General features: G+C 43.3%; 1 protein-coding gene and 4 pseudogenes across 1 annotated transcript; 3 read left to right on the plus strand and 2 right to left on the minus strand.

Annotated features, from left to right (window-relative positions):
- Positions 1-2,774: 2,774 nt before the first annotated feature.
- On the plus strand, positions 2,775-4,204 carry LOC140685988 (mitochondrial inner membrane m-AAA protease component AFG3L1-like; annotated as a pseudogene).
- A 167-nt stretch (positions 4,205-4,371) lies between these two features.
- Positions 4,372-5,033, minus strand: LOC140685843 (small ribosomal subunit protein uS5 pseudogene; annotated as a pseudogene).
- Positions 5,034-7,259: 2,226 nt separating this feature from the next.
- LOC102534591 (surfeit locus protein 2-like) lies at positions 7,260-8,022 on the plus strand (annotated as a pseudogene).
- Positions 8,023-16,036: 8,014 nt separating this feature from the next.
- Positions 16,037-18,554, plus strand: LOC140685989 (uncharacterized protein C2orf81 homolog; annotated as a pseudogene).
- A 5,711-nt stretch (positions 18,555-24,265) lies between these two features.
- LOC140685990 (putative N-acetyltransferase 8B) lies at positions 24,266-26,662 on the minus strand. The gene is made up of 2 exons (XM_072938378.1): positions 25,994-26,662; positions 24,266-24,565 (listed from the first exon to the last, which is right to left on the minus strand). Exons 1-2 carry the CDS (start codon positions 26,660-26,662, stop codon positions 24,266-24,268), a joined length of 969 nt encoding a protein of 322 aa, XP_072794479.1.
- Positions 26,663-27,512: the final 850 nt, after the last annotated feature.

The following is a 27,512-nucleotide window of genomic DNA, read 5'->3' on the forward strand; positions in this document are numbered from 1 at the left end:
CTATATTAAAATCATAGTTCTGATCTATTATCCCAAGTTATGTCAGTTAAGGATTTTTAAATCCTATGTATTTATTCACAAATTATTTGTAGTACATATTCAACCTTAAAAAATGTCTCGTAAATGCATGGTGGATTTCTTTCTCTCTCCATCTCTTCTCCCCTTCTTTTTCTTCTTTCCTCCCTTCCTTCTTTCTTCCCTCCTTCTATTTCTCCCTCCTTTCCAAATTATTTTTTAATTAGTGGAATGGAATATATTTAAAGGTGAACTATTTTGGTCCTTTCTTTCTAATACACAATTAAAAATAAAGTTGCCTATTTTTACAAAAATACTGAATGGAATTTTGAATATGATCTTATTGAATATAAAGATCAGTTTAAGAAGAGTTTATGTCTTAACTAAATTGAGTTTTCCAATGCACTAACAAGTAATATATCATTACCTCAATCCTCTTTAATTGTTCTCATCAGTATTTTCCCATATTTTTGAAAACTTTATATTTTCATAGCAGGGTTAGGGTTACTAAAAAAATTGAGAATACACAGTGATTTCACATATACCCCCTGCACCCGCACATTCATAGCTTCCATTATCAACAGCACTCATCAAGGTGATATTTCAAGATGTTGACACAGGGGAAATCAACCTCCACTCTGCCACAAAGGTCAATAGCTGGACAGCGATCCACAAACTACAACAGCTCTGTGGAAGGTCCAGTGTTCACTTAACAAACTTTTAACAACTCAGTAGTACAATAACAAGGACAACAAAAAATAACAGTACAAGAAGAGAAGGAAGACAATTTTATTTTACCTGCACTATCCCACTCCCCAACTGAGACACTGCAAGAAAGTCACACTTTTGTGTCACCCAACCGAGACTGGCAAAGCTGAGACATAGAGATAACTAGGAACAAAGAGGAAAATGAGGGACTATCAATAACAGCTATGCAGTGGGGGTGACCACAGTTAACAGTGACTTACCTTGCACACAAATACAGCAGACTTCACCTCTGAAGAAGCTAACAGCCAGCTCAGCCACCATGATTTCACCAGCTTTTGCCCCACAGAAGTATTTGCATTTGCAGGCACTAGCCACCTGCGTCCCTCTCTGCTCCCTCCGCCCAAGCCCTGCTGGAAGCAGGAGCCACAACAGCAGCCAGCCAAGGCCTTGCAGTTGTGCAGCCCGAACCCCGACACTTGACGGCCTGCTCCACTAGACCCATGATAACAGCATGATTCATTGTATTCCTACCTGCAGATCAAAGTCAATCTATAAAGCTTGAAACATTTGACTGCTGCTTCAAACGCATAGTCACCTACACAAGTTTATAGGATCATGAAGAAAAGAGAAACATCACAAAAGAATACAGTAAATATCCAGTAACTGGCCTCAGAAAAATGGAATTGCTTGACAAAGAATTCAAAATAAGTGTTCTAAAGATGCTCAGAGAGCTACAAGAGAACACAGAAAAACAACATACAATACTAAAGAAAGTCATCAAATCACAGGAGAAGAGAACAAACAAATAAAGGAACAGACAAGAACTGAAAAAACAACCAGGAATCAATTAACAAAATGACAATTAAGTGCATGCTATCAATAACTTCTGTAGTGTAAATGGACTGAGTGTGCCAATCAAAAGACATAGAGCGGCTGACTAGATAAGGAAATAAGACCAACATGTATGCACCCTATAAAAGATGCACTTTAGATCTAAGAAAACATACAGACCAGAAGTGACAGGGTTGAAAAAATATATTCTATACAAATGGAAATGAAAAGAAAGCATAGCAATACTTGTATCAGACTTGAAAACAAAGACAGCAATGAGAGACAGCGAAGGGCACTACATCATAATAAAGGGGTCAGTCAACAAGAGGATGTAACACTTGTGAACACTTAATGCACCAAACACAGAATCACTTAAATATATAAGCGAACAGTAACAGAAATAAAGGGACAAACAGCAATACAATAATAACACCCTACCTACATCAATGGATCATTCAGAAATAAGTCAATAAGGAAACACTGACCTTAAATGATAAGTGAGATCAGATGCACTTGATATATACAGAAGATTTAATCAAAACAGCAGAATATACCATTTTTCAAGTGCACATGGACCATTCTATCGGGTACATCACATGTTCAGTCATAAAACAAGTCTCAATAAATTTAAGAAGACTGACATCACACCAGGCACCTTTTCCGACAATAACAGTGTGAAATTAGAAATCATTAATGAGTGGAAAACTGGAAGAAACATAAACAAGTGGAGAACACATGCTTCTAAAGTACCAATGGGCCAATGAACGAAGCAAAGAGGAAATAACACAATACCTTGAGAAAAATGAAAATGCAACGACAACATTTGAAAAGCTATGGGACACAACGAAGCAGTTTGAAAAGGGAAGTTCACAGTGATACAGGTTTACCCCAGGAAGCAAGAAAAATCTTGAATAAGCAATCTAAACTTAAAGACATAGAAAAAAAGGAAAAACAAAGCCAAAGTTAGTAGAAGAAAAATAGTAATAAAAATCAGAGTGGAATTAAATGAAATATATACTAAAAAACCATAGGGAAGATCAATGAAACTAAGAGCTTGTTCCTTGAAAATGTAGATAAAATTTATAAACTTTTAGCCAGATGCATCAAAGAAAAAAGAGAGAGAGAGAGAGAAACAGAGGCCAAACAAATAATATCAGAATTAAAAATTTAAAAGTTACAATTGGCCCGAGCGGCGCGAGGTCAGGGGTGGGGATGTCGCCATGGCTGGCGGCGGGCGCCAGGGCGGCAGGGCGGTGGCTGGGCCACTCGCCGTGCTGTGGCGATGCGGCGGTGGCCCACGAGGCGGCAGGACGGCCAGGCTTGAGGGCTCTCAGAACCTCCCGGCAGGAGCCAGTGAACTGAAGGATGCTGGGCCTGGAGCAAATGGAGGCAGGAGAGGAGGGAAATGGGGTGACTTTGCCTGGCGGAAATGGATGCAGAGGGTGTGTGTGTCTTGAGAACCAGTCCCAGCAGCCTGTCATCCTCCCAAGGAAGCAGTCACCCCAAGTTCAGACTTTGTGCAGCTTTTCTGCTGTTTTGGAGCAACTGATTCAGAGACTCCAAGCAATGGTTTTAATTTGTAAAAACATGGAGATTTCTGTCTCAATTTTTAAAGCCCCAGGAGAGGTGCCCTGGGATGACAATGCTGTCCGCAGTCTGGCCGTTTTAGGGGCAGGTGTTGCCATGGAATTTTTCTACTCCTATTTTTGAGATGCTGGGAAAGAAGTCAGCTGGAAGCACTTGGTGCGGTATCACCTGGCGAGAGGTCTGGTGGACTGGCTGGAAGTCGTGACCAGTTTACCCCTGGGACATCACCCGAGCTCTTTCTTGCGAAGCCTGGTGCCCACCATTCTCCTGGTGGGCATCCTCCTCTGTACCCTGAGGAGGGGCCGATGGGGGCTGGGCGTGGAGGGAGCCTCTTCAGTGTTGGTGAGACCACAGCCAGGGTTGTCAGGAACAACATCTGTGTGTGGTTTGCAGACATGGCCAGTTGCTAAGAGGCCAAGTTGGAGATCATGGAGTTTGTGAAGTTCCTGAAGAATCCCAAGCAGTATCAGGACCTTGGAGCCAAAATTCCAAAGGGAGCCATGCTCACAGGTCCTCCTGGTGCTGGCAAAACTCTTCTTGCCAAGGTGACTGGGGGAGGCCAGCGTGCCTGTCATCACTGTGAACGGGTCACAGTTCCTGGAAATGTTCCTGTGCGTCGGGCCAGCTCGGGTTTGTGACATGTATGCAATGGCCTGAAAAAACTGTACCTTATTCATTGTATCTTATTCATTGATGAAATTGATACAAGTGGCAGGAAACGAGGTCACAGGCCCTTTGAGGCCAGAGCGAGCAGGAGAAAACCCTGAACCAGATTCTGGTGGAGATGGATGGGTTCAACTCAACCACCAATGTCGTGGTGCTGGCCGGCACCAACCGGCCCAATGTTCTCGACACAGCCCTGACGTGACCTGGCCAGTTTGACCACCAGATTTATGTTGGCCCCCGTGACATCAAAGGCAGGTCCTCTGTTTTCAAGGTCCACTTGCGTCCACTCAAGTTGGATGAGAGCCTCAGCAGGGACGCCCTGGCAAGGAAGCTGGCGGTCCTCACTCCAGGCTTCACCGGACAAGTGCATAAAACCATAATTACAAGTCTGTGTTAGGCACATGATGTAAAAAGATGTAACCTGAGACAGCGTCAACATAAAGCTGGAAGGAGATGTGTAGGAGCAGAACGTTTGTATTATTATTATTATTATTATTATTATTATTATTATTATTATTATTATTAATTAGCAGGCTTCGTTCACTTTATTTTTTGCATATAAAACTACGTGGTGGCCACAGCTGGAGCCTGGGTCCTCTGCACAGAAACTCTGATGTGGGTCTTTACGAGATGGTCAGTGAATTCCTGACAGGGAGACTTGGTGAACACAGTCTCTTTCCAAAGATCGGGGTGAGATAGCTGTAGGTCTTGAAGATGGCATGGAAGGTGGCCGTGGCGAAGTTGCCCAGCGTGGCAGTGCAGCCCCTGGCAGAATTGTAGCAGTCACCAATACCAGCCATCATCAGTAGCTTCTTGGGCACCGGGGCTGAAACAATGCCAGTGCCCCTGGGTGCAGGGATGAGGCACACCAGCACAGAACCACAGCGGCCAGTCACCTTGCAAGGAACGTGTGGGGCTTGCCAATCTTGTTCCCCGAGTAGCCTCTGCACAGGGACGATGGAGAGCTTGGCCAGGATGATGGCTCCCCCAGATGGCTGTGGCTACCTCCTTGGAGTACTTAACACCCAAACCGACATGTCCATTGTAATCCCCAGTGGCGACAGGTGCCTTGAACCGGGTCCGCTGGCCAGCACGAGTCTGCTTTTGCACAGGCATAATCTTCAAAACCTCGTCCTTCAGGGATGCCCCCAAGAAAAAGTCAACGATCTCAGATTCTTTGATGGGCAGGAGAAGAGACAGATCTCCTCCAGGGACTTGATCTTCATGTCCTTCGCCAAGCGGCCCAGCTTGGTGACAGGGAGCCACTCCTTGTCCTCTGCCTTGCCTCCGCGAGCTCAGCGGCCCTGACCGCGACCGTGGCCCCAGCCCCGGACGCTGCTGCCGAAACCTCTGCAAAAGCCACCGTGGCCTCCCATCCCAGGGCCCCCGATCCCAGGGCCCCCGGGGCCTCTGGGCCCTCCCGCAGCACAGGCTCATCTGCCATTTGGTGTTCTCTCAGAAAGGAAGCCGCTTGTGTATTACTAAAGCTAGAGATGGGAAAGCTGATCTTAAAACTCACGTGGAACTGCCAGGGGACCAAAGAGCCAACACCATCTCGTTAAAGAGCAGAGTCGAAAGACTCACACTTCCTTTGTTCAGAACTTCCTGTGAAACTCCAGTAACCAGAACAGGCACGGGGTGGACATAGACCACCAGGATGAAACTGAGAGGCCAGATAAGAGTCTGTATGTCTTTGGTCAGTTGTTTCTGTCAAGAGTGTAAGGACCACTTGATGGGAAAGAACAGTCTATTCGACCAAAGGTGCTTGGACAGTGATCTCCACAAGCAAAGATGGAAACTGGACCTTAGGCTGTATACAGAGGTCAAGTCAAAGTGGTTAAGAGGCCTAAGTTTTGGAGCTAAAACTATAAAGGTCTTAGAAGAAAACAAGGGAGAAGGTCTCCGTGGCCTTGGATTTGTCAGTGGCTTCTTAAACCACAAGCAGCAAGTGAAAGAGCAAATTGCACTTCCTGAAAATTAAAGTCTTTTGTGTATCAAGGGACACTATTGAGGGAATGAAAAGACAGCCTACAGAATGGAAGAAAATATTTGGAAATTATGCATCTGGTAAGGGCCTAAAATCCAGAATTTGCAAAGTACCCAATTTAAAAGTGGGCAAAGGATTTGAATAGACATTTTTCCAAAGAAGAAATACAAATAGCCACAAAGGACATGAGAAGATGCTCAGTGTTGTTAGTCATTAGGAAAACACATGTCAAAACCACAAGATACCACTTCACACCCTCCAGGATGGCCATGAAAGACAGACAGACGGAAGAGCTGGCAGGGTGTAGGCAGGTGGGAACCCTCCCTGTTGGTGGAACGTAAAATCGTGTGTCTGTGCAGGTCAGCATGGCAGTCCTTCAAGAAGCAAAATACAGCAGCTGCGTGACCCCTGTTCCACTTGGGCATCTACCTAAGAGAACTGAAATCATTTTTCCACACAAAGACTGGTACATGGGCATTCACAGCAGCGTTATTCATAAGGTGGATACCACCAGTGTCCATCAGGGCATGACCTGCAGATGCAGAGGACCAACAGTACCGCACCGTTTTGTACAAGGGACTTGCGTGTCCATGGATTTTGGTGTCTCTCTGTGGATACCTTGGGACAGCTGTACTTGGAACGTTGCTCAGCCGTAGAAAGAACTGAAGTACTGACTGGCGCTGCGATGTTGGAGGAACCTCAGTATTTTGCAGGTGAAAGAAACAGACACAAAAAACTACACACTGTATGATTCCTTTTCTGTGAAACGTCCACAGATGGAAAGTAGATCAGTGGTTGGGGGGGTGGTGGGTATGAGAATTAACCATATAAGTGCCGGAAATGTCTGGAATGAGATTAGGACAGTAGTTGCACATCTTGATAAATTTACTAAAAGTCTTTGAAATGGACCCTTAAAATGAATAGATTTTACATTAAATAAGTTATTCCTCAATACATTTTTGAACAACATAAGTTACAATTGACACCACAAAAATCAAGAATCATAAAAGATCACTACAAAAAATTATATGCCAACAAATTAAACATCCTAGAAGTGGATAAATTCCTACAAACATATAACCTCCCATGACAGAATCAGAAAATAATAGAAAATCTGAAGAGATGAATCACTAGTAATGAAATTGAATCTAATCAAAAAACTCCCAACAAATAAGATCCAAGTTCAAACATCTTCACAGGTGAATTCTATCAAACATTTTAAAAAGAATAACTATCTTTCTGAAAATACTCCAAAAATTGAAGTGCAAGAAAAGCTTCCAACTCATTCTATGAAATCACTATCAACCTGATACCAAAACCAGACAAGGACATCATAACAAGAGAAAATTACAGGTCAACACCCCTTATGGACATAGATTCAAAAATCCGCAGCAAAATTTTAGCAAACTGAATTCAACAATATATTAAAAGGGGGCTCGGCTTCCAGCCCCGCGCCCGAGGAGCCATGGGCGAGCCGCCGCTGGACGGGCGGGCCTTCCCGCGCGAGCACCGGAGCCTGCGCCTGGAGCCCCGCGCAGGTGCGTTCCGACGGGCCCCGAGCTGCCTTGCCGCCTGCCCGAGCTCCAGGTCTACACCCGCGGCAAGAAGTACCGGCGGCTGATCCGTGCTTCCCCCGCCTTCGACTACGCGGAGTTCGAGCCGCACATAGTGCCCAGCACGAAGAACCCGCACCAGCTGTTGTGCAAACTCACCCTGCGGCACATCAGCAAGTCCCGGAGCACGTGCTGGGGCACACCCAGGGCCGGCGGTACCCGGGGGCTCTGCAGAAATATGAGTGTCAGAAACAGGGTGTGGAGTACGTGCCCGCCTGCCTCCTGCACAAAAGGAGGAGGAGGGAGGACCAGCTGGATGGGGGCGGGCCACCTCGCCCTAGAGAAGCCTTCTTGGAACCCGCGTCCAGTGATGATGGCGCAGCCCCAAATGACACTAACGACAGCATGACAGACCTGTACCCACCCGAGCTGTTTACCAAAAAGGACCTGGCAGGGACTGAGCATGGGGACAGCACCAATGACTTTCTGACGCATAATGAGGATGAGACGCCAAGGTGCCTGAGAGAGAAGGGCCTTGGAGACAGAGCAGAGGGGGAAGTGGACCGGAAACTGGTCCTCAACCGCGGGAAGAAGCAGTCCAGCTCATTGAAAAAGAAGTTCAAGAGTCCTCACCGCAAACCTAAGCGCTTCAGCTCTTTCAAACAGTCGGGTTAATAAAAGGTTGCTGGAGAAAACACATCCGCGAGCCTTCTGAGAATCCTCCGGGTGTCTCCCGTGTTCTTCAAGCCGCCTGCCACGAGTCCTCAGAAGTGCGGGGGGGGGGTGTCCCCAGAGCTGCTACTTCCACTCCTGGTTTGCCGCCCCCCAAAGCAGGGCTGCGGGTCTGTCCCACGGACGTCAGTGTCTTACCGCCACACCGAGGAAGCGGCAGCGACCCCAAGGGAAGAGTTCTGTCTGCATGTGGTCTTCGGTGAAGCCTAGAGGGAACACCTGGCTCACTGCGGCCCTGAGGAGAGCCCTGGCCGGGTTCCAACTGGCTGGACAACACCAGAGGTCACACTGCATACACCAAATGCCATTATTTATTTTGGTGTGTCTCCAAAAATCAAAATGTCTTCAAACACAACTAAGATATAAAATACAGCATAAAATGAGATTTATACCTAGTCCCCACATAAAGAAAAAAAAAACCAATATATTAAGAGGGTTATAAACCATGATTTTTTTTTAATTAAAATTCATTCCAGGGATGCAAGAATGACTCAACATCCATAAATCAATCAACACGATCCACCATGTTAACAAAACAAAGAATAAAATTTATATGATTATCTTAATAGATATAAAAAAGGTTTTGACTAAATTTAATATCCGTTTGTGATTAAAAAAAATCTTTCCACAAAGTGTGTACAGAGGGAACATACTTCAAAATAATAAAAGTTATATCTGACAAACCCACAGTTAACATCATACTCAATGGTAAAATGCTGAAATCTTTCCAAGATCAGAAACAAGACAAGATGCCCATTCTTGCTACTTTTATTCAACATGGAATTTTAAGTCCTAGACACAGTAATCAGATGATAAAAAGAGATAAACAAACATATTGGAAAGGAAGAAGAAAAATTGTCACTATTTGCAGATGACATGATACTATAAATAGAAAACCCTAGAGACTGCACCAAAAACCTATTAGAACTAAACATGGATTCAGTAAAACTGCAGTATACAAAGTAAATATACAGTAATCTGTTGCATTTCTAGTCACTAATAAATAACTCTCAGAAAGAGAAAATAAGAAAGCAATCCCATTTACAATTCAATCAAAAAGAACAAAATAATTTAGGATAAATTTAATCAAAAGGAGAAATACCTGTACTCTGCATATTATAATACATTGATGAAATAAATTGAAGATGACACAAATAAGTGGAAAGAGATTTAATACTGATGGACTGAAAGAATTAATATTGTTAACGGCATTCATACTAGCAGTCTACAGATTCAAAGCAGTATCTATCAAAGTCCCAACTGCATTTTTTACTGAACTAAAACAAATATTACTAACATTTGTATGTAAGCACAAAAGACCCTGAAGAGCCATCATAAGAAAGAGGAAAGCTAGAGGAATCATGATTCCTGATTTTAATCTACTCTATAAAGCTATAGTAATCAAAACTGTGTGTTACTGGCATAAAAACATACACATAAATCAACAAAACAGGATAGAAAACCCAGAAAGAAACCTATGCTTATGTGGCCAATTAATTTATGACAAAGGAGCTAAGAATGCACACTACGGAAAAGACAGTCTCAACAATAAAGGGTATTGGAAAAACTGGAAAGCTACATTCAAAAGAATGAAACGGGACTGCTTTCCCACATCGTATATGAAATTAAACTCAAAATGAATTAAAGGCCTACATACAAGACCAGAAACCATAAAACGGTTAAAAGGAAACCTAGGTAGAATGCTCTAAGTCATTGGTCTTATCAGTTTTTTGGATCTATCTCCTCAGGAAGTGGTAACAAAAACAAAAATGGACAAACAGGACTACATCAAACCAAAAAGCCTTTGACAGCGAAGGAGATTATGAACAAAAGGAAAAGGTGGCCTAATGAGTAGGAGAAGATAGCTGCAAACAGTATATCTGATAAGGAGTTAATGTACAAAATATATAAATAATTCACGCACTTGATATAAAAATATAAATAAATAAATAATTAGGCACAGGCCCTGAACAGACATTTTTTCCCCCAAGGAAGAAACAGATGGGCAACAGACACATAAAAAGATGATAAACATCACTAATTATCAGGAATATGCAAATCAAAAAGCACAGGGAAATATCACCCCATGCCTGTTAGGACAGCTTTTATCTAAAAGACGAAAGGGAACAAATGTTAGGAGTATGTGGAGAAAAGGGAACTCTCATGCACTGTTGGTAGGAGTGTAAATTGGTGCAGCCACTATGGAAACAGTACAGGGGTTCCTCAGAAAAAAAAGAAGTAAAACTACCACATGATCCTACATTTCCACTTCTAGATATTTAGCCAAAGAAATAAAGACACTAATACAAAAAGATATAGACACCCTTATGTTCACTGCATCATTATTTACTGTAGCCAAGATATGGAATCACCTTAAGTGTCCCTTGATACATGAATGAATATGAAGAAGCGGTATATATCTGTACAATGAAATATTACTCAGCCATAAAAAAGAATGAAGTAATGCCATTTACGATAACCATGAATGAACCTAGAGGGTATTATGCTAAGTGAAATAAGTTAAACAGGGAAAGACAAATGCCATATGATTTTACTCATATGTGGATTCTAAAATACAAGACAAATAAAACAAAACAGCAACAGCCTCACAGATACAGAAAACAAACTGGTGATCTCCAGAAGGGAGTGGTTTGTAGGTTTGGGCAAAATAGATGAAAGGGATTAAGAGGTACAAACTTTCAGTTATAAAATAAATAAGTCACAGCAATGTAATGTATAACATAGAGAATATAGGCAATAATATTATAGAAACTTTGTATAGTGACAGATGCTTACTAGACCTCATAATAACCAATTCAAAATGTATAAAAAAGTCAAATCATTATGTTATACAATTGGAACTAGCATAATGTTGTAGGTCAATTGTTCTTCAATAAAAAATAAAAAAGGAAAAAAGAAGATATAGAGTGCTGGATGGATTAAATAATGAGACACAACTATATGTTGCCTACCAGAGACTCACTTTAGTATTATGGACACACATAAGCTCAAATTGAAAGAAAGGAGAAAGATATTCCATGAAAGTGGAAGCCAAAAGAGAGTAAGGATAGCTATACTTAAATCAAAAAAAAAATATATATATATATAGACTTTAAGCTGAAAACATAAAAGAGAGATAAATAAGGTCATAATATAATCTTAAAGAGGCCTACTTATCAGGAAGATATAACAATTATAAATATATATGCACTCAAGTTTGGAGCACCTAAATATAGTAAGTAAATACCAGCAGATCTGAAGGTTAACGTAGACAACAATGCAATATCAGTAGGTGACTTCATATCCCACTTTCTACAATAGATAGATCATCCAGGTAGAAAATCAACAGGTAAAAGTTAGACTTGAATGATTCTTTACACCAAATATGCCTAACAGAAATATACAAACATTTTCTCAAACAACAGCAGAACATACATTCATCTCAAGTCCACAAGGAAAATCCTCCAGGATAGATCATCTATAGGTCACCAGACAAATATTCGCAAATTTAAGAAGATTGAAAGCACGCTAAGTATTTTTTTCTAATCACAATTGTATGAAACTAAAAATCAGTAACAGTAAGAGAGCTGGAAAAATAACCAATGAGTCAAAGAAAATATCAAAATGGAAAGGAAGAAATATTTTGGAACAAAATTGACAAATTTCAGCTAAATTAAGAAAAGAGAGAATACTCAAATAAAATAAAAAATGAAAGAAGAGACATTACAACTGATACTGAGTAAATTACAAGGGTCATAAGAGACTACTATCAGCAATTGTATGCCAATAAATTTGATAACCTAGAAGAAATGAATAAATTCTAGAAATGTAAATCCGACTAAGACTGAATCAAGAAGAAAGAAAATCTGAACAAACCAATAAGAAGTAAGAAGATTGAATTGATAGTCAAAATTCTCTCAACAAAGAAAAGCCAAGGACCAAATGGCTTCACTGGTGAATTTTACAAAACATTCAAGAACTAGTGCCAAACCTTCTTAAAATCTACCAAAAAATATGGGGGTGGGAACATTCAAAATTCATTTTACAAAGCTAGCATTACTCTGATAACAAAGTCAGGTGAGGCTACCAAAAGAAAACTACAGATGAGTATTCTTGATACCCAAATCCTCAACAAAATATTAGCAAACTGAATTCAACAGCACAATGAAAGCCTCATATTCCATGATCAAGTGGGAGTTATTCATGCAATGCGTGGATGGTTCACCATATGCAAATCAATTAATGTGATTCATCATATTAACATGAAGAATAAAATCATATGATAATCTCAATAGTTACAGAAACAAAATTGACATTATTCAACATCATTTCATTATTATAACTCATCAGAAGTTGGGTATAGAAGGCATATATCTCAACATAATAAAGGTCATATATGTAAAGGCCAGAGGTAAAAACACATTCTATAGTGAATGGTTGAAATGTCATTCTCTAAAATAAGGAACAAGACAGGGTGCCCACTCTTACCATTTTTATTGCCATATTACTGGTATTAGTAGCCTGAGCAATCACAAAAAAATCTAAGTAGGAAATGAAGAGGTAAAATTGTCTTTGTTTGCAAATGGTATAATCTTAAATATAGAAAATCTAAAAAGTCTGTCAATAAATTAGAACTAATCAATAAATTCAATAAAGTTGCGTGATACAAAATCAGTTGCGTATAGAAATCAGTTGCATTTCTGTACACTAACAACAAAACATATAAAAAAAATAAAGAAAACAACCGCTTTCAAGGCAACATCAAAAGCAATAAAATACTTAGGAATAAAATTAACCGCGAAAGAGAGAAAATTGAACACTGAAAATTAAAAGATACTGATTTTAAAAAAGACACAAATGGAAAAATATTCCATGTTCATGGATTAGACAATTTAAGATTTTTAAATGCCCATACTATCCAAAGGCAACTATAGAGCCAGTACGACTATGATCCCTATCAAAATTCCAATTTCATTTTTTGCAGAAATAAAAAAATTAATCTTAAAATTTGTATGAAACCACCAAAGACCGTGAGCATTCAAAGAAATCTTGAGAAAGAACAAATCTGGAGCCATGAAAGTTCTTGATTTCAAACTATATTACAACCTATAGTAATAAGAGAGAATGGTACTAATGTAAATATAGACATGTAGACCAATGGAAAGGAATCAGGAGTCCAGAAATAAACCCCCACATATATGTTCAACCAATATATTTTTTATTCAATGAGGAAAGGATAGTCTCTTTAATAAATCGTGTTTGGAAAACTGAATAACCATAGACAGAAGAATAAAATTGGACCACAGTCCTATGCCACTCACAAAATTAACTCAAAATGAACTTAAGACTAAACATAAGAATAGAAACCATAAAGCTACTAGAAGAAAATAAAAGGAAAAAACTCTTTAAAATTAATCATGGCGTCAAATTTTTGGATGACATAAAAAAGCACAAGCAATAAAGACAAAAATAAGAGTAATAAATGGGACTACGTAAAATCCAAATGCTTCTGTACAGCGAAAGAAACAATCAACAAAATGAAAAGGCAACCTACAGAATGGGAGAAAATAGTTGCAAATCATGTATCTGATAAGGAGTTAATATGCAAAATGTACAAAGAACACATGCAACTCAATAGCAATAACCCAAAAGATCTGAAGACATTTTCCCAAAAAAGACATAAAAATGACCAAAAGGTGTAGGTGAAAGCTGCTCAACATCACACACCATCAGGGCCACAGTGGGCTCTCACCTCACACCTGTTAGAGTGGCTGGCATCAAAAAGAGAAGAGAAAACAAATGTTGGTGAGGAGGTGGTGAAAAAGGAACCCTTGTGCACTGTTGGTAGGAATGTAAAGTGGTTCAGCCACTACGAAAAACACAGTGGATTTTCTTCAAATAATTAAAAATAGAATTATCATATGATCCAGCAATCCCATTCCTGGGTAATAGCCAGAAAAAATAAAAACAAGATCTAAAAGAGATATGCGCACTCCCATGTATATTGCAGCATTGTTCACAATATCCAAGATATGAAAACAACTTAAGTATGCATCAGTGGATGAATGGATAAAGAAGATATGAGATATACATATATATGTGTGTGTGTGTGTGTGTGTGTGTGTGTGTATAAAATGGGGTATTATTCAGCTGCGAGAAAGTATGAAATCCTACCATTGTACACCATGGATGGACTTAGAGGCATTATGCTAAATGAAATGTCAGACAGAAGAAAGCAAGTATTGCATAATGTCACTTGTATGTGGAATCTAAAAAAAGGCAAATGTAAATTACATTTACAGAAAAGAGTGGTGATTGCTGGGGGCTGGGTAGTAAGGGAAATGAGGAGATGTTGGTCAAAGGGTACAAAATTCCAGTAATAAGATGAATAAGTTCTTGGGAATCTAAGGTACAGCTGGATGATTACAGTTAATTATATTGTATTATATACTTGAAAGTCTTTTGTGACTCAGGGGAGGCCTGGAGACTAAAGCTTTTCTACAAACAAGAGGCAGGCAGAGGATATGAGGCAGGTGTCTATAAAGTCTCGCTCGATTACAATTATACTTGAGTTACATTTCCAGTAGAACTGACACTAATGTGCAAGATAAATATCAGAAGCCCATGTTGTATCTGTTGACAAAGCATAATTCAAGTCTGCAAATAGTAAAAAACTGTATAAGAAACAATTCTAAATTACAATAAAAGATTTTTGAAATGTAATAAATATATATTTTAGTAGCAGGGATGTTGACCAAATAGTCCATAGTAGATGTATTCTTCTAAAAGTAGCACTCTGGTTCCAATGAAAAATTAACATCATAAATAGAGTATTGGTTAAAGGAAGAATGATGTTTTTCTAATCAGATTACATGTATTTTATGGAGTGCTAACTTCCTTAAATATGATGGTATATTATATATAAATTAGTTCAGTTTGGTGTATTTTCTGGAGGTGAAATAAATTTATATATTTTCCTTATCAACCCATTTCTTTAATGTATATGTCCTTTTTATGACTAATTAATCTTACTGAAAAGTTTGAATTTTTTTATATAAAAATATCTTCATATTTTATTCTTAGCATCTGTATTTTGAAGAGAAGGGGGGAAAAGGCTTTGGGAAGATTTATTTTAATCCATAAGAGCAGTGTGTATTTCTTTTAGTAAACCCATTATGATCATAGTATCATCCAAAAGAAAATGTTTAGAAGGCTTTTTTCTCCTTCTATATCCCCGTATTTTTGAAATCATGACCCAGGTTCTCTTTGACCACTCATCATAGATTCTGTTAATCTCATACTGTTACCAAGTCTGTGCTTGTACCGCTTGCTGCGTGACAGGCCAATAAGTCACCACACAATAGGACAGTAAGTTCTTGGGGCAAGAAATAGTGACTTTGTTCAGAAAGCCAGAAAACTGAGAAGATGGCAGACTAATGTCCTACAGAACCACCTTGTTCGGGTTTGAATACAGGCTTCTTTTATGCTACAAAGAGGGAGAGAGGTCAAGAGGCGCTGGGTTGTTGCAGACCCCCTGGTGCTGACCAGACCTTGGAGGCAACCTGGTAATCCTTTGTTCTTGCAGTTGTTCAATGATGACCTGGCCAGGATGCTCCTGTGAATCTTCAACAAGACAGATGTTGTTTATTATCAGCTTCATAACTTATTTCTGTGGATGAGTGGTTGCCAAGGAAGGGAAAAGGATCTTTCTGGTAATTAGTGCATCGACAAGCTAAGCAAAAGTGTTTTAGTTTTAAAAGTTAAGCATGGGAGACAGAGTTTCTGGAAAGGGGATATTATGTGTACTTCAAGCTACAGACCACATTCCTTCCATGTTGAGTGCGCCTACACGCGGAGTTAGCAAGGCTGGGCAGAGAGCAATTAGCTACAGAGCACAAGGGATAGAGTTTAAAGAAATAGATCCAGTGTGGAGTAAGGTTGGTTCTTCTCTGTTACAATGCTGCTGGCATCCCAAGGTACAGTCACAACAGCAGGAACCAGAACACTATCTCTACAATGAGAAGAGAGGCATAGGGCCAAAATATCAATGGCTGCAGCATCCTACATAATCCCAAAATTCATGGCTCCCTTGGGAGACCACACTTGTTCCGTGTATTATTTGTGTAAGATTTGTATATGTTTCTTGTGTTAGACAAGATGACTACATCTTAAAATGGTCCATTTTTTAGAGAAATCCTATCAATTAAGGGCAAAAAATAGAGAATGGGACGTCAGCTAGAATTAAAACGATACTAATGAGAAACAGAATGATTACAATAATAATACCAATAAAACAAAAGACATAGAAAACTTCTGTCCGCAGAGGAATTGAGAGTTTATCAATACCTTTCATTAATATTAATGTAACATTGAGTGAGATGATTGTGAATTATATCAAAAAACAAAGTAGAAATGAATAAATACAGGAAGTACACAAAAAGAGATTTAAAGTTCCAAGGCTTGATATAAGCACAAATCATCACCAGGATGCGGTTAGAGCTATACATAGCCTGGGTTCAGGGTGTAACCTCAAGCAAATGCAGGTTAACTTCTGTCAAGTTTCAGTTTCTTTGTCAGTAAAACGGGCTTAGTGAGCTGTTAGGAAAATTGAATTAGCGAGGTCACTCACCCGAAAAGCGTCTGCCTCGTAGTAGGCTCTTAGTAAATTGTCCCTTTCAGAAGGTTTTTCCTTCCTATTAGACAACTTGAGGAAGCTTCCTCCTTCTCCACTCCTGGGTTTCTCGCCCTGATTTGTCTGTTCCTTTCCCACAGAGAAGCAGGCCGGAGACCCCAGAGTGACCCGAACCAAGGCGGAAAAGGCCATGTCGCCTAAGGTTCCGGTGCCGCAAGGGGACATCATGCCTGGAGAGCTGACTGAGGTGGAGGCGGCGAAGCTGAGGGCTGGTGAGGAGGGTGAGGAGGTGGTGGGCGACATCGCGGAGGTACTGGTGTACCGAGTGATGGATGCCGCCTGCAAATCCTACCTGGAACGGCAGGTAGGCCTGGATCCGCGTCCTCCAGACCCATCTCCTCTCTCCCTGACCCCTGCCTGCTGGATTGAGACCGTTTCTCGCCTCCGCAGTGCATTCCGTACGCAGTCGACTGGGCATGGGAGACCATGTTGAGCATGGGCCAGATGCGATTCATGCCCCGGGATGAGGGAGAACCCCACCTAGCAGAGGACCCCACGTGGGTGGAGGACGAGGAACCCTCACCTTGCCCGATTGACACCTGGGCTCGGGAGCCGTGCCCGTGCGGTGCGCGCCCTGCTCGGTGGAAAGGAAGAAGAGCCCAGGCAAAGTAAGCCCCGCCCCCAGCTCCTTCCCACCTCCCGCCCCCGCCCCCGCCCCCGCCATGTCCTTTTCTCTTCAGGGCCTCTCTGGGCTGCTCCAACCTTAGTTCCTCTGTCTCCTTCCCGACGTCATACTTCTCCCCTCCCACCTCCACCCCAGTGTATTTCCCCAGGACCAAGGGAGCATGGACCAGCTCCCTTTAGGAAGATCTTGGATGGATGCAGACTCTGAGGAGCGGATGGAATCTTGGGAGCATTCTCAGGAGCTGAAAGTCACCCTGGGAACCCCACCCACCCCGAAGCAGTTGCAGGAGACAGGGCCTCGGGGTCCTTCAGAGGAACTAGACGGCCATGCGAGGGGCCACCTATCCTCCATCGCATCCTTGAGCTCGAGTAGCCCACAGGCAGAGGAGGTGGCGCCTGCCACCAGTCCTCACCCTTCTGTGGAGTTGTCTCTGGGAGCCAGCCCCCAGGCCTCAGTCGAGAGGGCACAGCCCCTCAGCTCCCAGTTCTCCCTCAGATCTCTACTATTACACACCCAAGCCTCATGTGGCTGGAGACTGGCCGGAGCCCAGGAACGAGGAGGTGCTCCGAATCGCCCCGGGTGTGTTGGTGTCGGGCCCTCTGCAGATGGCGCCGCAGCGCTCAGCCCCTAGCCGGGTTCCTGCCGCAGCAGCCCTGGCGCGTGGGCCCGCGGCTCGGTGCACCGCCACGCAGAATGGGCCGCAAGCCAGCGATGGCGCCCCTGGACCCCGCGCGCCTGCCGCACCGCTGGGTGCGCTAGCTTGCGGAGGTTCCGGTTCCAGAGGCCGCGACGCGCCCCCCAGAAGCCTACCGCAGGCGCCCCGGGGGCGAGAAGACCGAGGCCCCGACCGGACTGCCAGCCTCCAGCCGAGGGCTCCCCACTGTGGCCCGCAGCCCCAGATCCAAACTATTGCTAAGTGCCAAGTGTCCCATGGGCTTTGAGGCCAAGGCCAAGTTCCTGCGTGAGCTGGAGGTGGGCCGCAGGATACTCTCGCAGGTCCTGGTCCTCGGGGATCAGAAGATCCAGGATCCTCACCAGCGGCCTCACCCTGAGCCTCGAATTCGTGAGCCCACGTTCCATGTGAAGAGGAAGCCTTTGTTGCGGCTGGAAGAGATGAAGCTGCCTCCTCGTGTGAGTGTCTGGAGCCCACACTGCTGAACGTCAACAGGAGGACAAAGAGGACAGCACTTCTTCCCCTCCCATCCAAACGAGTGCCCCAGAACCCTAGGTGACGGCATAGCTACCGAAGAACTTAGAGCCCGAAATACTGATTCTCCCCTCCAAGAAACTGTATGCGGAAATTACATGTGAGAGAAAACAGGGAAGAAGCTGGAAGAAGCAGGAAGACGGGAGATCCACCGGACTATCATACAAGTCTGACCCTGAGTGAAGGAGAGAAGGCTGGTTAGGAGCATCTTAGGGTTCAGTGGAGTAATTTTTCCATTTTAAACCTCCCTTTCTTGTTTTCAAAGTATACACTCTATTTCTGTTCTTTATTGTATGTATGTTTAATTTAACATGATCTTTAATCAATATCTTTATTTTTCTTTTAAACAATACACAGATCTTAGAATTCTTCAACATTAATCATTCCCTTTGAAGCTGTATACTTTTGTAACCCGATATTTTAATTTTATTACTTCATTAATTTCACAAATCAGGTATTTTGTTATTCTCAATAGCTGATATTTGCATCAGCTTACCCATGTGTTTCATATTTCCTCTGCTCGCTCTTTTTTTTTATGTCTCAGATTTTCTGTCTGGGATTATTTTCCTTCTATCTTGAAGCACATGCTTTAGAAGTTCCTTTGATGAGGATTCGTGGTAGACAGACTTCTGAGGTGGCTCCCAAGGTCCCCACCCCCTTGTGTGCACATTCTCCATAATCTCCTCCTCCTGAGTGTGCGGAGACTCCTGAACACGATGGCAGTTCACTCCTGCGATTATGTTATATATCTGGTAAAGAAGTTTGCTGATGTAATGAAAGCCAGAACCATTTGGCTCTGTGTGTGTGTGTGTGTGTGAATAAACAATATTTTTCATCTACCATAGTTTTCTTCAACTCTTTCTGTTACATCTTTCTGTGTTTGAGTTCCTCAAAGCTTTCCAAGGTTTGTGTCATTCACTAATTTATTCATTAAATAAATAAGTCATTTGCAGCAACATGGATGGACCTGGAGATCATCATTCTAAGTGAAGTAAGCCAGAAAGAGAAAGAAAAATACCATACGATATCACTCATATGTGGAGTCATAAAAAAAAAAAAAGAGGACACTAATTAACTCACATACATAACAGAAAAAGACTGGCAGATATAGTAAACAATCTTAGGGTTACAGAGGTGGGGGGACGGGGGTGGGAAGGGATAAATTTGTGAGTTTTGAGATTTGCAAATGATAACCACTATATATAAAAGTGGGTAAGAAACAAATTTCTTCTGTATAGCACAGGGAACTATATTGGAATATCTTGTAATAACCATTCGTGAAAAAGAATATGAAAACAAATATATGTATATATATGCATGACTGGGACATTATGCTGTACACCAGAGACTGACACACTATAATTGACTATACTTTAATAATTAAAAAAAAAGCAGTAGTTGTAACAAAATGAAGATGAATCTGTGCCTTTGACCCACAATAAAATACCCATCAATTCTTATAAATAAATAAATAAATAAATAAATGTATGTGTTCGTGGCATGTCAGCTGATCAAGACATTGTTCTATATGTTACTGTCCTACAATGATGGATAAAATAGACAAGTATCCATGAAGTCCACAGTGTACATTCTAGCGGAGTGAGAGACACACTAAACACAAATATGTCATAAAATTCCATAGGTGTGAGTGCTATGGACACAAAAGAAGCTAGAAAGGAAACAGGGAGTGCCATGATGAGGGGCTGGGGTTGAAATTTTAAATAGGTTGACCAGGTAAAGACACAAGAAACCAGTTGGCTTTGAGTTAATCAAAGGGAAGGGTATTTCAGGTGGACCGGACCTAATCAGGTGAGCCCTTTAAAAGCGTTCAGGCTTTCTCAGAAGTCAGTCTCCTGTTTACCTTGAAGAAGCACACTGCCCTGTTGTGGAGCAGGCCACGTGGCGTCTAGTAGTTGAGGCTTCAGTTCTGCGGTTGCAAGAAGAATTTTGTCAATAACCAGTGAGCCTGGAAGAGGACTAAGAGCCCAGATGAGATTGAAGCCTTGAACGACACCTGGATTTCAGCCTGGTAAGATCCTGAGCAGAGGACCCAGTGAACCTGTACCCAGACTCCTGACCCATAGAAACCGTGAGACAGTGCATGTTTTCTTTTAAGCCACTGAGTTTGTAGCCATTCTTTATCTAGAAACAGGTCACAAATACAGGATCTAGTAATAGCAAACTTCTTCAGTTTTGTTTGAAAATGTCTTTATTTCACCCTTATGTTTTAAGAATCATTTCACTGGCTAAAGTTGACAGTTATTGTCTCTTACTCTGTTGAAAATAGTACTTTTTGTCTCTGGCTTTCATTGTTTCTGTTGAGAAATCAGATACTAATCTAACAGTTACTTTGTGGGTAATCTGCTCTCTTGTTCCTTCTCTATACTGTAAATCCCTTTTTCTGTTTTTAAAAATAAGTGAAACATATTCATTTTATGTACTGTAACAACATTCCACTATCAGTCATCTTTGCAGGTTTGAATAGTTTATGGCGGCTTATTTCTTTGTGTGTTTAGTGACTTTGTGCCCTCATGGTGCTTGGAGGTGTAGCTCTAGGAATGATTAGATTCCTAGGATTAAGCTACTTTCCCCAGAGGAGTTTACATTTACTTTGGCCAGGTTTCCAGGAGTGCTGTACTGACTTGGACCACCTTAACTTACATTTTTGTCTTGGAATTTTGGGGCCACTCACATGGTATACATTCTGCCCCCAAATTTGTGTGAGTACAAACTTATTATTTTGAATTGTAAGTGAGGATTCCCCCCTCCCCCCTCTACACCCAGAATTAAGGATGAGGAGGGCTTCTATCCTTACTGTTCCCCTCTGCAGGGCCCTTTTTCTGTCTGAAGTTCACTTTATGTACATTGCATGTACACTGCAGCATTCATGTACATTGCAGCATTGTTTGCAATAGCAAAAGACTAGAAATAAAGTATCCCACTTGAAAAGGCTGGTTAATTGTGTGTATCCATGCAGCAGAGTACCCCGCAGCTGAAAAACTGAATGAGGAAGACCTCTGTTTACTGATTTAGAAAGAGCTCCAGGATATATTGTTAAGTGAACGAATGTAAGATACAGCTGTACACAGTATGCTTCCTTTGGCATAAGAAATGGGAGGAGTAATAGGCAGAACACTCTTGGACACAAATCACAGCAATATATTTTCTGAACTAGCTCCTAGAGTAATGGAAATAAAAGCCAAAATACGCAAATGGGATTTAATTTAAATTAAAAGCTTTTGCACAGCTAAGGATACCATCAGCAAAACGAAAAGACAACCTACAGTATGGGAGAACATATTCGCAAATGTTGTGCAAATGATGTGACTGACAAGGGACTAATTTCCAAAACATACAAACAGCTTATACACCTTAATATATTTTAAAAAAACAACAACAAGCAACCCAATCAAAAAATGGACAGATGACCTAAATAGACATTTCTCCAAAGAAAACATAGAGATGGCCAACAAGCACATGAAAAGTTGCTCAACATCACTAATTGTTCGAGAAATGCAAATCAAAACTACAATATCATCTCACACCAGGCAGAATGTCCATAATTAAAAAGTCCATGAACGATAAATGCTGGAGAGGGTGTGGAAGAAAAAGGAACCCTCCTACATTGTTGGTGGGAGTAGAAATTGGTGCAGCCTTATGGAGAACCATATGGAGGTTCCTTCAAAAACTAAAATAGACTTACCATATGACCCAGCAATCCCACTCCTGGGCATATATCCAGAGAAAAATATAATTCAGAAAGACATATGCACCCCAATGTCCACAGCAGCACTATTTACAACAGCCAAGACATGGAAACAACCCAAATGACCATCGGCAGATGATTGGATAAAGATGTGATATACATATACAATGGAATACTACTCAGCCATAAAAAAGAGTAAAATAATGCTGTTTGCAGCAACATGGATGGGCCTTGAGATTGTCATTCTAAATCAAGTAAGTCAGAAAGAGAAAGAAAAATGACATATGATATTGCTTATATGTGGAATCTAAAAAAAACCCCACAAATATATTCAAAGTACTGAAAGAAAAAAATATACAAGAATACTCTACCCAGCAAAGTTATACCTCAGTAATGAAGGAGAGATAAAAACTTTCCCAGACAAACAATACCTGAGGAAAGTCATCACCAAAGCATAGAGAATTTTCTTGGTTTTGTATAAATATTAAAATCCAAGCAGGAGTATTTAAGAATTTCTGGGGTACAGACAGTGATGACATGGAGTCAGCATGCACCAGCTCAAAAGAACATTGTTAAATTTTCAGAAATTTTGCAAGCTAGTTTTTAAAAATACACATTTCAAAAAATAAATTATATAAACTTAAAAAAAATTTCTTCTTTAGCTAAAGTTTTTCTACAGACAAAAGGCAGGTCAAGGACATGGGGATGGAGGGGGAGTTCTGTCCTGGGAAGGTCCCACAGGGTCTTGCTCCATTTCAAAAGGACTTATCCAAAATACATAAAGAACTTGTACAAATCACAAAGAAAATAACAGAAAATCAAGTTTTTTAATGAGCAGAAGATTTGAAGAGGCACCTCACAGTAGAAGATACTCTGAAACGACAAATTAACTTCTGGAAGCCAAAATGGGAAACCACTGCAGACATAAGAATGACTAAAATTAAAAAGACTTAAAATTTAAAAAAAAAGAAGAAATGGGGGAGTAAGACTATATATTAATATTTGCCAAACAAGAAACCAATATCAAAGGTTACGTGCGGTGTGCAAGGAAGAAGGAATGGATGGGAAGAGGGGTGAAGAGAGGTTTCTCAGTGCACAGTCTTCACGCTGTTTTGATTTTTGAATCACGCCAATGCATTTTCTATTGAGAGTAAGAACAAGACATATTTAGAAGATGAAATGGGGACAAAAGGGGCAGTGGTAGAGAGGTTGCCCAGTTCCCCCTTTCTACCATTAACTCCCCACCTCCATCCCACCAACAACTTCATGGATCTCTCAGGTTGTGTTTCAATCTGAGGTTAACTGGGATAAACCTAACCTTCCAATAGCTCTCTCTCTTTACATTGATTCACTTAATATTCCTAAAAACCTAATCATGTAGACTGTATCACTAACATCCTCCTTTTACAAAAAGGCAGAGGCTGTGAGAGGTAAAGTCACCGACTTAAGATCTCATCCAGCCAGTAAATGGAATTCCAACCCATTGTTTTATCAAATCCTGGCTCTCCCAATATCCTTGTACAAATATCTTTGAACACTTGTTCTATTCTTTTTTTCATCTCTTTTGGCTACATTATTAGAAGTGGGTGCACTGGGTCAAGGAACTTGCACTTTTAATGTTTTCTTTTCTTTTTTTAATTAAAGAATGCCAAAATGTCATTATGTAAATTTGCATTATTTTACATTTCCACCATAAGGGCGTGAGAATGCCTGTATCCTCATACAATGGGCAATATAGAGCAGCAGCAAAATTTAATCTTCTCCTTAAGCTACCTGACGAAATATGGTTTATCACTATTGTTTTCAATAGCTGCTTAGCACTGAAAAGCTCAGCGACCCTCTGGGGGACCCACCTGCCCAACGCAAGGGAGCCCCCCTCCCTCCCCCCGGCGCCTCTGCGCCGTCCGCGCCCGCCTGGGGAGCGCGCCGGCCGCCGAGAGCCGCCCTCCTCTGGGCCTAATTGGGTTCGCAGGCGCAGTGCGCACGCGCGCGCTTCGCCCCAGGTGTCCAGCTTTGTGCCTGATCGCTGTCTCCACGGCCGCGTCCAGGGGCAGCTTTTAACCCGGGCTGGTCTTCGGGGAAGAGCAGCGTGTCCCCCGGACCCAGCGCGCCTCTGGGCCTCAGCGGCGAGAGGGCCCGGGGCGGGGGGCCTGCGGGTGTCGGGCGGCGCGTCGGGCAGCCCACGCGGGAGGGGCGGGCCCGCCGCTCGGGCCTGGGCGTCGGTCGCCGGTGGGGCCGGAGCCCGGCGCGGAACCCCTGGCAGGACAGGTAGGGAGGCGGCGACGCTGGCAACCGTCTCCTCCCCACCCCGTGTCGGCGAGGCTCCCGGCGGTGCACTGGGGGCTCGGCGCGCGGCGGGGCGCGGGGCGGGGGCGGCGGGGATGGGGCCCGCGGCGGGGGTGGGCGCCCGCCGGGGTCTGGGCCGGCCCCACCCGCCCGAGCTCCCTAGCCTGGCGGTGTTCTCCCGGGGTCAGAGTGCTTGTGCCTCCAGTTCTTCCGAAACTGCCAGGGTTCCTCTCCATTCGTGGGAGCATCCGAGGCACCCCTGAACCCATTTCGAGCTACAGGTTTCCTGTGGGGCACATGGTTGAGAGGTTGTGTCAAAGGGAAAACAAAGAAAACAGCGCAAATGGAGGATTCAAGCTTGGGGGCCTGGATGTGCGTTTAGTGTGTCTGTTTCCCACTCACTCCTGGGACCCGCCTTAACCTGGAAGGATGACCCTTGGGAAGTCGTCTTGCGCGTCCCCCAACGAAATCACTCAGACGAGGAACTCTGCTGTTGTTATAGAGGCGGTGACGTGGAAACTTGCCTTCATTTTTACAGTGAGCAGAGCAGCACGCCCATATTGACGACTTACGAATGCATTGTGCTTAAGGTCCTGAGAGTCGAGGAGCTCTGAGGTGGAGATTGACACTCTTTACCTGACGCACTGCCAAAGCCCAAGCCACGGGACGTTAAGGATAGTTAACGGTAACTGTTTTCAAAAGGCGTTTTGTGCTCAAATATGTTTAGAAACTTCATGGTTAGGGTTTTCTCTACCATAGAATGTTTCAGTTTTCAATATGCTAATGATATTTACCTTGAACTTCCCACTGGAAGTAAATAGTATGGAGAGTGTCCCAGATTTGAATGGAAAATACTGTTTTTCTTGGGCATTGCTTCTGTTTAACATATGAAACCGTTTGGGAAATGGAGTTCCACCATCGGAAACTCAGGGTTTGGAAGGGTGTAGTGTAGGTCAGTGCTTTTTGAACTTTAGTGGCGCATGCATATGCCTGAGCTAGCCTGCTGGAAAATGAGAACGCCTGGACACCCTGCCACTTAGCCAACCGGACAACATGTGAAAAGGCTGAGACCAAAGGGGCTGCCCAGCCCAGCTCAGCCTAAGCTGCTGACCCACAGACTCATGCGCTAAAAAGAGTTTATTATTAATTTTTGGTTGTATTTTAGGCAACATTCTCGTGGCACTAGATAAATGAAACAGTAGCAACCCCGGAAAAGACTGAATAGAGCAGAGCCATTACATCCACCAACGCTGTCGGGTTTCCAAAGCGATTAGGTTTTTCTGTGCTGTCACCGTGAGACTTCCGGGTTTGCACGTTACTGCAGCGGAGCCAGTCCTTCCTGACTGATCCACAGGAAACAGATCACAGGCCCCCTGCCTGCCCCAGTGCCTCAGAGACCTGAGCAGAGGGGAGGCGGTAGGTAAACTGGATGAAAGGGAGAGCGACTAGCCTGTGGATCATGGAGAAGAAGAACTGGTCCGTCTTCTGGAAGCCCACGCGCTGGTAGAGGGCCAGGGCGGAGTACTGCAGCGCACTGGTGCTGAGGACCACTTCACGGTAGCCCTGGGCCCGTGCGAACTGCAGGACCGCCCTGACCATTGCTTTCGCGATCCCCTGACCGCGGTGCTCTGAGGCCACACTCAGGTGAAGCAGCTCCAACTGCTCCTTTCGCACGGCGTGCTTCTTGACAGGCAGTGCTCCCACCATGCCCACCACCTGCCCCTCGGACTCCGCCACCCAGAAGCAGGAGCCACTCTCACTGAAGTAGGATTCGCTGATGTCAGACATGTCGGTGTGCAAAGACATGACTTTAAACTGGATCCAAGGGTATTTGGCAAGGAACTTCAGGGCAGCTAGGAGGCCGAGGCTGGCCACGAGGGCCAGGACCCAGGAGCCAGAGACTAGGAACAGGGCGAAGGGCCCTCCAAGCAAGAGCACAAGGGTACGGGGCAGCTTCAGGATGTGGCGGAAGGCGGTGGGGATGTGCTCAGTCATCCCTTCGGAGAACAAGGCCACGACCCATTTGCGGTCACTTTCCCTGTATTTGCGGATGTGGTAAGGAGCCATGGGAGGCTTCTGTGTCTGAATCTCAAAGTTCAGGAGTAGAGCCAGGTTTCCCTGTACACCTTCCCAGCAGCCCTGGGGGAGAGAGAGGCAGCCAGGTGAGTGGCTCTATCCTCCCACCTCCCAGGAGCGGGCAGCTCTGCTCAAGGATGTGTCTTTCTGCTTCCACCCAAGAGAATGTGGCCACAGCCACTGGCAGAAGGCGTCGGGTCAGAGAGACCTGCATTTGATGCCGGCTCCGCGCGAAACCTTGGGTGTCTTACGTAATCCCTCTGAGACCCACCTTCTGAAGTTGTGAGGATTTAATAAAATAACATGTATAAGCTCTGGCTATAAGGCCTCCTCTCCTCCCCTCTCTCTCTTTTTGCTCGCTCTCCTCTCAGCTTCTCCACACATGGGGGTGGCAGCATGCTGCAGCCAAGCCTGTCCCCCGCCCTTTGGTCCCTCTCCCAGGGACCGCACACTGCAAGACTCCTGTGTGCCAAACGCAAGTTTCAGCAAAGGCTCCTTCCCCCTCGATGGCAAATTTTTAGGCTGTTGAGGTGGCATAAGAGCCAAACACCAAAAATGGCCCAGCCTTGAGAGCCAGAGGAGGGTCTGGAGCTCCAGGCTGCACTCAGAGCACTGTCCTTCCACCCGCGTCCTCTCACCTGCACAAGAGCCTTGAGTGTCCGGGGCAGCCTCAGCCTGGCCTCTGTCCTCAGCCTCCGGCTGGCATCCAAGAGAGAGTGTGCAGAGTCCGCTCCACTTCTGGGGATCAGGGCCTGGAGGGCCACCCCATTGGCTGGCTCTGGACGTTTGTTAATCATAAACCCCAGGATGAAGGAGCCAGGCTATGATAGCCCAGGCAGCC

This window comes from Vicugna pacos, chromosome 15 (assembly GCF_048564905.1).
Source record: "Vicugna pacos chromosome 15, VicPac4, whole genome shotgun sequence".
Lineage (NCBI taxonomy): Eukaryota > Metazoa > Chordata > Mammalia > Artiodactyla > Camelidae > Vicugna > Vicugna pacos.

What these genes read in the sequence shown, in the direction of transcription:
- LOC140685990 (XM_072938378.1), bottom strand. Translation starts at nt 26,662, where the DNA reads ATGGCTCCTTACCACATCCGCAAATACAGGGAAAGTGACCGCAAATGG. An exon ending in ACCGCCTCCCCTCTGCTCAG is followed by an intron (nt 24,566 to 25,993) that starts GTCTCTGAGGCA and finishes CTGTCCTGCCAG; the next exon opens with GGGTTCCGCGCCGGGCTCCG.